This window comes from Populus trichocarpa, chromosome 12 (genome assembly GCF_000002775.5).
Source record: "Populus trichocarpa isolate Nisqually-1 chromosome 12, P.trichocarpa_v4.1, whole genome shotgun sequence".
Classification (NCBI taxonomy): Eukaryota; Viridiplantae; Streptophyta; class Magnoliopsida; order Malpighiales; family Salicaceae; genus Populus; species Populus trichocarpa.
This window is the reverse complement of record NC_037296.2, coordinates 3,408,824-3,420,130: the sequence shown is the minus strand read 5'-3', so window position 1 is coordinate 3,420,130 and position 11,307 is coordinate 3,408,824. Positions and strand designations below refer to the sequence as shown.

Genomic DNA, 11,307 nt, shown 5'->3' with positions numbered 1-11,307 from the left:
GTGTCTGATCAAGCTGTTGGACACCGATAATTTTATATTTATATATATAAACTAGATGGTTAGAATTAGTGAAGATTAGTAGAATTAAATGAAAAGGGCACCTTCATTATCAAATAATTAATGAAATTCCTTTCGAGAGATTTCATAAAGTGTTGAGATATTGACTAGCTATTGCCTATTTCTGTCTCAATCTCATACATGTTCATTATACCTGGAAATAAATCAGACAACCTACTCCCAATGACACGAAATTAAGGTGAATGAATTTAGATTAGACACCATTACTTGGTTCCTTGAATTCTCCTTGTTTTAAAAGTCAACTAAACAGACAGAGAATTAGAAAAACGCGTTTAGTTGACTTTGATCTCTTGCACACCACCTTCCTACCCACGTCAGTCAAGCACACAATATTCTGTGTCAGATATCTTTCAAAAGTCTTCTTAATCGCCTTCATCAGGCAATCAAGCAGGTAACACCTCTTCATCCCTCTCCTAACATCCTTGCAGAATCAAAGAAGAGGCGCAGAGATGGGGAAGCTGAATCATGATCCATACATCAACCACTTTAGCCATCCTCATCCCTTGGAGCTGTCCAACGCTCAATCTCTTTACATGAACTCATGCTCTGCCTGTAATCTCCAACCATCTGGATGGATGTATTCTTGTAAGCCATGTAACTTCACTCTCCACATCTCATGCACCCAGATGCCAACTTTAATAACCCACCCTTGCCACCCTATCCACCCTTTAACCCTCTTCTCTACTCCGGTTTACCCTGGTGGTTCGTTCAACTGTGATGGCTGTGGCCTCCAAGGAAATGGATTTAACTACCATTGCACCACCTGTGATTTTGATGTGCACATGATGTGTGCTACAAATCCACTATCACTCGCTCACCAATCCCATCCTCACCAGCTCAACCTTGCCTTTTATCCCCCTTACCAGACCAAAGGTTTCTGTTGCGACATTTGTCACAAGATAGGGTCTAACCATTGGCTTTATCGATGCAGTGCTTGTGAGTTTGATGCGCATATGAAGTGTGCAATGAGTGTTAATAATACACCTTTGCCTCATGTTCAGCACAGCAACTCTTTTCCAGTAGCCAACAATGTCAATATTCAATACCAGCAGCAGCCTGGACTTGGAGGAGCTAATTATGGTTACAGGCACAGCCAAAGCATGGGAGCTATGCCTATGCTGCAGCAGCAGCAGCAGCAGCAGCAGCAGCAGCGGCAGCTGCAGCAGGTTAGCTATCAACAGCCAAGTGGGGGGCCTAATGGGGCAGCAAACGGCACCATAATGGATACAATGGTTCAAGGGTTTGTAGATGCGGCTGCACAACAGATTGGTCAAACGTTTGCGCAAAGCATCATGAATCCTGATGGCAGCAACAATAGTGATCCTAATGGTGGTGGTGATAATTCTTCCAATCCTTCTATAATCAGTATCGGGTCTTCCATTTTGAGTGGTGTGTTTGGCGGTGACTCTGATAATTCACAGAATCAAGAGGTTTGATGGATTTTGAAGATCATGAAAGGTTAACTGTAGTCCTATCAAAGGGAAAAAAAAAAGAAAAAAAATATCATATATGGATCCAAGTTATTGGTGTCATAGGATTTGGTGATTTGCTTTTGTTGCTGATTGTCATTTGATCCAGTGTTGTTATTCTCCTCTTAAAAGTAAGGGGAAAGATGTGAGTCTTGTTCTTATTACCTGTGAAGAAATAAATAATAAAAAATATACAGCCCTGGTAATGTATTAATATATAAACGCATCTTCTTTTTGCAGTTTTGTATGGTTTAATTTATAAATTTGATAATAAATATATAGCCCTGGAAGTACATTTGATGGGCTTATGTTCTGGGCCCAGCTAGGTCCTAGGAAATACCAACCACTTCGAACATGAAAATATAAATGGGCCGAAACATCTTCGAACCCCGAGACCCATTGTCAAAGAAGTGGCAAGTTGCCGGAAATTATCCCCTCTGCTAAAAGAACTGCAAAGTTTATGGCATTTCATTATCATATATGTTTAAATATAGTGAAGCATCTCTTTTTTTTTTAGTTTTTTTTTTCCTTTTAAATTTTACCTATCAAACTTTTTTTTTTCATTCTTTAATATTTTATTATTAATTTTAAAATAATTGTTATAATTTGTTTTGGTTTTCTTTACATGAAGTTACCGCAATTTCAAATACATATTTTGGTATTTGATTATTATTCATTTTTTACAAGAATCTATTTTTGTTTCAAATAAACTATGTTGGATAAAAAATCAAGTTGGGAGGTTTAAGGATTAACTTATTGAGTCCGGTTTAATAATAATATCAAATAGTTTTTTAAAAAAACATTGTCTTCCAATTTTTTTCTTTTTATTGAATCGTTTTTTTGCTCTTTTTTTATTAGTTTCATCATTCAAAATTTGATTGATTTTTTGTATTGGTCTTCATAATTTATTTCGGTTTGCATTTTATGGGGTTATCATAGTCTCAAATAACAGTATTTGGTTAGAATTCACTTTTACGAGTATCTATTTTGTTATCATATTATTAAGTAAAAATAATAATTAAAAAAACAAAGTTGTTTAACAGAGTCCATGATTCCAGTCACGGTTTTGATAGGTTAAGTCACGAAACTCGGGTCGATCTAATTTATCGTTGTTTAATTTTTTTTTTTTAAAAAGATATCATCTTAAAAAAAAACTTGGATTTTTTAAAAATTAAATCATGTTTTTTACCAACCATTCAAGTTATTTTTAAACCCGTTAAGTCGATATAATCATGTTATAATAATAATAAAAAAAATCAAAATTAACTTGTCGGGTGAAATTTAATAGTAATACAAAATAAATCATGAGAGCGTGGACATTTCTGTTCCAGATTCAAGAATTATTTTACCCAACCCGCACAGTAATGGTGGCCTGGTGATTACTCGATTAATCTGAGGCACAGAGAAAGAGGTCCAAAAAGTGCAAATAATAAAGCAAAAGTGCAGCTTAAAGGTACTTTTATTTTTTATTTAATTTTATTATTTTATTGCCAGGCATCATCCAATGACACCCCATCTGTGAGGAGGACTACTTGTGGCCATAAATTAATCACTTCACCGACAGGGATGTTAACCAAAATTGCTAATCATGAAATTAGGAGAATTTGCATGTGACGCCTGCACACCACACACGGGTTCCTCCTCATTAGTGGCTGCCAGCGAGGCATGATTAATTAAATTACCACACCTCGCCCTGGAGATTCAGGGCTTGATTCTGCTTTAAGCTCGACCACAAATCAAAATACCATTCTTAAAGAAAGATCCGCCACCGCTTTATATTTTAATGTCCCTTTTCCTTTCCTTTCGTGCCTGCTTTGAATTAGTATATCTGATCGTGATTTAAAATGATTTTTTATTTAGAAATATATTAAAATAAATTTTTTTTATTTTTTTAAATTATTTTTAACATCAACACATCAAAATGATTTGAAAATATATATAAAATATTATTTTAACAAAAACAAATTCAAAATTTATATGAACAACACACCTTCCACAGGAATATGTGTGTTTTCCTATTCGCTTGTCTATTTGCTTTTTAGAATTGTTTTGAAAAAAATAAAAAAATTTATTTATTTTTCTGTTTTAAATTATTTTTCTGATATATTAAAAAATAAAAATAAAATATTATTTTTAAATAAACAAATACTTTAAAAAACAATCATTATCACAATACGGCACGAATTTTTTCTTGACCAAGATTAGTGTATGCCACTGCTGTGAAAATATCATCATAATATCAGTATATCAAAATGATCTAAAAATATTTTTTTTTTCTTTTAAGCAAAAAAAATTAAAATTTTATAGAAACGTGATTTGCACCGCGTTCCCAAACCCACCTTCTATAAGGATATGCGCGTTTTCCTATTTGCGTTTAAGAATTGTTTTGAAAAAAATAAAATATTTTATTTATTTTTCTATTTTAAATTAATTTTTTGATATATTAAAAAATAAAAATAAAAATTATTTTTAAATAAAAAAACATTTAAAAAAAAAATCAGAATCATAACAACCGCACCGCAAGGATTGAGTCTTTCTTGACCAAGATTAGTGTATGCCACTGCTGTGAAAGCGAACTTTCCCCGACTGGAGATAAAACAAACGATTCATTCCATCGATCAAGAATCCGACAAGTGGCTGTAATAAGACTCAAACAGACAGACCAATAAATAAATAACACGATGGGAGTTAATCCTATCTCTTTTTTTTTAGTTTAACGTAGTTGTCCGGGTCTGCTTACGCGTACCTTAACTAATCTCACGGGTCCTGAAGTTAACGACCATGTAAGCCTCCAGTGACCATCATATGAGCAACCACAGGGCTCGAACCTGAAACCATAGAGAAAACAAACCTCTTAATCCTTAACTCTTAACTTTTATCACTAGACCACCACCTAGATAGTTAATCCTATATTTTATTTCATAAAGCATATACAGTGCTCAATTGTAGCAAACTGGTAGGTGGATGCGCGATATTTATTTATTATATTTTGTTTCTATAAATATAACTCATCAATTTAAAATTATAAAAAAATACATTTTTAAGATTTATGTTTATGGTGATTAAAATAAATATTTATAATAACTCTAATGATTTAAGTTTCGGGACGAAAATGTATTTCTCCTTTATAAATTCCTCTTCATCATTTATGAACTTCTTATTTTAATAAAAAATATTTTTTTATTAGTATGTGACATGGTTATTTGAATGAAAACATAAAGCAATTAAAATAAATATCTGTCAAACCTCAAATGATTTAAATTTAGTAAGATAAAAATAATTTTTTTTAGCCAAAACTTACCTTTTGATATTCCTTAATTTCTTTTTAATTTTCGAGAGATTTGTTTTATTAAAAGCAAGGTCATTCAAATAAAAATTTATCATGCTCTGTTAAGAAACTAAAAGGAAAAAAACAAAATATAATGTTTTGATTATTTGCTTGCAACTATATAAAAAAAACTAGTTTATGGAAATAATATACAAATTGATAATATATATATATATATATATATATATATATATATATATATTCTATTCTAGTTGAATATATATGCCAAAAAAAAATTAAAATATTTTTCCTTCGTATGAAAAAGACTTCATCTCACAAGACTGATCCCATCTCTTGCCTATGACTTGTTTTTGTAAGTGTTTCATTATTCAAGTTCAACTTTTTACACCTTTCAACTCATAATAGCTTTAGAAAGAACACAATTTTTTTTTAGAGGTTTTAGAAACCTCGTAAAAAATTAGAAAAGGAAATGATACTCGAGTACTGTAAACATGTTTTAAAAAAGAAAAGAAATCCATGTTCATTCAATATATGTTAGGGAAAAAAACGACACTAATTGAACCAAATCTTAAAAGAAAAGGTAAGAAAAATAATGCTTGTCAAAAAAAAATATTCACAACGATAAATATCAAGATAACTCAATGTTAAAGAATAAAATAAAAAAATAAAAATGATAAAAAAAAAATATTCGATTCAATCCAGGTTAGCATGTCAAACTCAAAACCCAGGTCATGAGGCTGGGCTAAACTCATAGAAAGTAAATTTAAAAAAATAATGAAAAAAAAATCCCAGAAAATAAAACACAAACTTAGGTAAGATTGTCAAAGCTCATAAGCCAAACCATACAAACAAGATAACTTAATAGAAGATAAAACAAGAAAAATAAGGAATCTTAATTTTAAAAAGAACCCAATTTTGATGGACAAAATCGAAAAAAAAAATAACTAAAAAATACTCGAGTTAACTAACCAAACTTTCCGTTCAGGTCATAAGATTAAAATAACCTAATTAAAAAAAATTTGAATAAAATCATGAAACCTAGGTTTCATAATAAACAACATTGAATGATGAAATTGAAAAAACAATAAGTACAATAAAAAAGATATAAACTCATGTTAACTTTTCACACATGTGATAGAAGATACTAAATCGGAAGCACCCCATCTAAAAAAATCATGAAGCCTAATTCCCAATAAATTAAATGTCGAAGGATGACAAAGCTTAATTTTAAAAATAACCCAATTTTGAAGGACAAAAGTGAAAAATAAAAAAAATAAGGACCAGATTTGAAAACACAGCAAATCTGAAAGAGATTAAACTTTGACAAAAAGACTAAGAACAAAAACAACAAATAAAAAAATAAAGATCAAAGTTGAAATATTAGTAAATGAGAGGACAACTCTGAAATTTTGAACGGGTAGTGTGAATTTTAAGAGAGGACAGAGAAGAGAAAAAAAAAAATTTGTTGGCGACACATCATTACCTAGACAATCACACGCGTCACCTCGCGTGGAAGAAGAAGTCCCGACGCTTCTAATGCTGTTGTGAAAGGCGATGTTTGGCCATCAGAGAGCTCTGCATGCACTGTCTAAAGTGCGCAATCATTCCTAAGCGTCCATTTTTTTTAATTATATTTTATATTTGTTAAACTACTAAAATGCCATTTAGTCACATCCATTTATATTTTTCTTTTAAAAGTAATGTATTTATTTTACTATATATTTAAAAAACTTATTGTTCCAAATTTGTTAGATTTAAGATTCTAAGTACGAACAAGTACAAGTTGTTGGCGCCATTTGCAACAAATAAAGAAAGAAGCAACTACAATTAATAATTATAAAATGAAATCTCAAAATGTTGGTTCAAGTAGTTAGCCATTTATGAACCATGAAAAAAGCTAAACAGTTAGCTTGGGCTTCTTTATGAATTTTTTTTAGTTTCTTAGAATTTTTCTTTATTAAAAAGAATTAAGAAAATGCATAAAAATGAATTTATTTTTGATTTTTTCATTTACTTTTTATATAGCACATTAAAATTATTAAAAAACACTATAAAATATTAATTTAATATTTTTTCAAATTAAAAATACTTTTAAAAAACATGTAAAAATAGAAGTAAACGCAACAATGCCCAAGAAGATAATCGCTGCTTAGGCAATTCATCCAAAACTTAAAAGCAAACTTTATTTAATGATGTATGTTATTTTATTATGGTACCAAACTTTTATTTGGAGAATTTTATTATCATAAATCATGATTTTTCTCCATTTTATAGCTCTTCAGAGGGCAGCCTGTTCCCTATTGATTTTCTCGAGAAAAAGTTGCAGAGGAACACACACATACTCATATGATCCCAGATTAAAGAGCAAACAATTAGGGCAAAAGTGCAACCTAAAGAAGCTCAGCTGTGGTGTCTCATCATCTCTTGAGTTAAGCTCAGATTTTAGCCAAAATCTCAGGCATCATCCTGTAGAATAAATGCAATGCTGGCTTTGAAGACAGGACAAAAAACCGACGCCCTTGACCACCTTGTCTGATCTTCAAGAATCAAAACCATGCATGGCTCACGAATAGTTGTGAAATATACAATCACAATTGAGTCGCTTCCCTGTCTCATGGATCATGGCAATGCCATGGAAGCTTTTCAGGATCTCCATGTGATCATCTGAAGCTATAAATTTAAAAACATGCAATATCCACAAGCAAACAGCTGGGGGATTTGAGAGAATGATTCTGCCTCAAGCATAGCCACAGAAGCAATACCTTCAAGAAAGATCCACGCCTCACATTCCTCAATTTGTGTTTCTTTTTCTTGACTTTTCCATAAACAAAGCTAGGCATGTGACTGCGCAGCTCCTCAAATAAAATATATAATATGATTTTTTTAATTTTATTCTTATTTCAACGGTTTGAACAACACTATCCATATTATATAGTGACAGTTTGGCGATGTCTGAGACTCTGAGGGTTTTTGTTTAAAAATAAATATCAAATAAATATTTTTTATGTGTTTGTAAATGATTTTGATGAATTGATATCATAATTAAAATAAAATACTTTTAAGTTACCAAACAAACAGGCACATAAAGTGAAAAAAAGACAATGGAATATTTTCTTTAATTCATATAAGGTGATAAATCCTATCTTGATTATTCAAATATATTTATATAGTTTATGTTATACCCAATGTCTATCCATTCTTTATCTCGATTAAGATAACAGGTAACAAGATCAAAGCATAATATTTTATGTATAAGATGACTTAGTGATATAAAATTTAAGGATCATTTATACAACCGTCACATGAGCTTTTCCACAGACATAAATGATCTCTCCATGTTAAATTCTCATGCGGGTCAGTTCAAATGTTTTATGACAAGCACCTACATTTTAGTTTTAGGTATCCTTTATACCTCAGTTTATGAGAACAATTGTTTCATTTCATAAAGAAAAGAACATAATATGTACTAGTTTTTACAACTCTAATAAATATCTAGTATTTAAGATAATATCGAACATGAACATTTTAGGAACAATGGTTTTTTGCAATAGAAATCTCATAATTATAACGACTTTATAATTTTCTTTGTAAAGAATTTTTGTCCCATGAATTTTATCTTTACTCTAGATTCATAAATAAAATATTATATGAATATTAAAGATAAATTAAACCTTTATTAATAATAAATATACATTTACATAAATATAATAATACAACATATAACCAACCGATTGATTACATGAAATAATAAACTAACTTTGACAACATACATAGAATTAGTTGTCACTTATTGTATTATGATACTATATGTAAAATAATTTTATTGACACAAAGGAAATAATAAAAAAGGAAAAAAAGATTTGTCAATGAGAAAAAAAACTAACAAGAAATCAAATTCATTCACAAACATAAGGAATGTCTCTAACATTTAATAATATAATACCACAACACATTTTAAAATACTGTAAAAGAAAACATGAAATCAATGTACAGCAGAACAATATTATTTAAAATTAAAAAAAATGATATTGATATAAACAATGTAAGGATTTATCACTTCTAATATACTCTTCAAAAATAAATATATCCTAAAACATTCTTATATAATTTCACAATTCTATAATAATATTGGTGAATCGAAGATCTGTTTTACTAATATTTTTTAATATCATGCTTCCCTTCCTTTTCCAAAAAACTAATAAATAACAAAAAGAAAATAAAATAAAGAAGTTTACACCTATAAAATAAATAAATAAATAAAGAAGCTGTCTATGTATGAGTAATTAAAGGCACCGACTCCTGAAAAGATGGTTCAAGAAAATAATATAACAATAATATGAAACTATATAAATTATGGGGTATATATAAAAATAAATAGGCTTAGCGTGTACGGTAAAAAAAAAAAAAGGAAGGAAGATGTATAGATTGAGAAAAAGTGCACAGGGGAAGTCTGGTAGGGTCCAGCTCAGCTAGTCTAATCTAATCTACCACTACTGTATCTATATCCTTTCTTATGGTGTCCATGTCTTCATAGTTATCACCGAGGTAATTAAAAGAAAATATCTATAATAAAAAGAAAAATTATTTAAAAATTACTCGATCAAGCAATTAAAAACTTATATAATTATTAATTTTAAAATTTATAAGATTAGTCAGAATATATACAAATCAGTTTGAATATCCACATTAATAAAAAAAAACTATATAGATAATCATGTTGTCTTGTTTTTTTAAAATATTTTTTTACTAAAAATATAATAAAATATTTTTTTTATTTTTAATATCAGCAAATTAAAATTATTAAAAAATATTAATAAAAAATCAATTTAATATTTTATCACAAATATATTTTTAAAATTTATTTAAATACAATTTAAAATGGACTTCTAAAGACCTAACAAGTCAATCTAGTTAACTAGATTTGACCAGATGAAGATGAATTGAGATTTTTTTTTTATTTCAATTTAAATCCCGTTTTATGTTAGGTCCTACAACGTTGATTTCTCATATAAATCGGGATGAACATTTATTACACGCACCCCTCCAGTAGCCGTCATCGTCTCCCATATGTCCGTGTTGGTATGTTTTTTGTTTTATTAACATATATTTTTCCTTGATTTTTTCTGACCACATAGTAATTGAGTGGGCCAATGCACGTGGAGCATGACGACCGTAACAGATCATTTTGAGTAGATTTTTTTTTTTAATTTAGAAAAAATGATTTTTTAAACAAAGATTTAGTGAGAATCAAACCATTGCACAATATAAACTAAAAATTAAGTTTTAATCAAACCAATTATTTATATAGTTTCATAAAAAGCTTAATCTAGCTTAGTCCTTCAACCCAGTGGTCGAATAATCTCTTAAAATTAGGGGTGAGTAAAAAAACTGAAAAACATGAAAAAAAATAATTGAAAAAACCGAACCGTGAAAAAAACCGATTAAAATTTTAAAAAACCAACCGGTTCGGTTTTATAAGTTTGAAACCAAAAAAACCGAATCGAACCGAGCCAAATCGAAAAAACTGAGCCAAAACTGAAAAAACCGAGCCAAACCGGAAAAAACCAAGCCAAACCGATTTTGAACCGGTTTTTGTCCTAAAAACGAACCAAAACTAGTCGGTTTGAACCGGTTTTGGTTTTTTTTATATTTTGGTTTGATTTTTTTTTATAAAAACCGAACCGAACTGAATAAAAAATGATCACCCTACTTAAAATCCACGACCTCTCTGAATTTTAGATTTTCAAAATTTATTGTAGGATTATGTTGTAATTAAATAAAAATTTGGGCAATCTTTTTTAACAGGGTTATAAACTACATAAAAACTTGTGTTTAAATAAAAAATAAGTTATATTAGTTAAATATATTAAACAGGAGGACATCTAAAATTAATTTTATTAAAAATCAATAAGCAATGGATTTGTTTTTTAATTGAACCCTTCACGTATTAATCTTGTTTAGTTTACTTCCTTATCCGATCCATCATTAAATTAAATATTTCATAGATACACCTTTCAAGTGCTATTTAACTTTAATTATTATTTTTTTGGATAAGTTTAATTAAATATATAAGTTTTACCCTCTTCCACAAAAAATAAATAAAAATATATCAATTAAATAGAAAAAAAAATCTTAAGTTATACATCACACAAACCACCAAAAAAAAAAATTAGAAAATAAAAAGAAAAATAATTGGATAAGAGGTGGGGCTTTCCTACCTACCAATAGATAAATAATAATAATAAAATATCTTCTAATTTCCCAATTACTTAACAGCCCCACATTCTTAAGACCTAAATCTTGCAGCTAGACACACAAAAAGGCAAAAAAATCTAACAAGGACGCGTGTCGTTAAATTTGAGCCACAAGAACTCCAAGGCCCCTTCTCGAATTTTCCAAGCAAATTACTTCGTTTTTTTTAATAATCTGACGTGTCACCACCACCTTTCCCCCTCTCCCCTTCCCTCCCCT

At 29.5% G+C, this 11,307-nt stretch overlaps 1 protein-coding gene across 1 annotated transcript; it reads left to right on the top strand.

Annotated features, from left to right (window-relative positions):
* The first annotated feature begins 405 nt into the window (after positions 1-405).
* Positions 406-1,769, top strand: LOC7485191 (uncharacterized). Its single transcript, XM_052445783.1, has one exon. The coding sequence runs from the start codon at positions 528-530 to the stop codon at positions 1,512-1,514; it is 987 nt and encodes a 328-aa protein (XP_052301743.1). The 5' UTR covers positions 406-527; the 3' UTR covers positions 1,515-1,769.
* Positions 1,770-11,307: the final 9,538 nt, after the last annotated feature.

Bases quoted from the DNA above. Each gene is read 5' to 3' on its own strand.
- LOC7485191 (XM_052445783.1), top strand. From the start codon at position 528: ATGGGGAAGCTGAATCATGATCCATACATCAACCACTTTAGCCATCCT.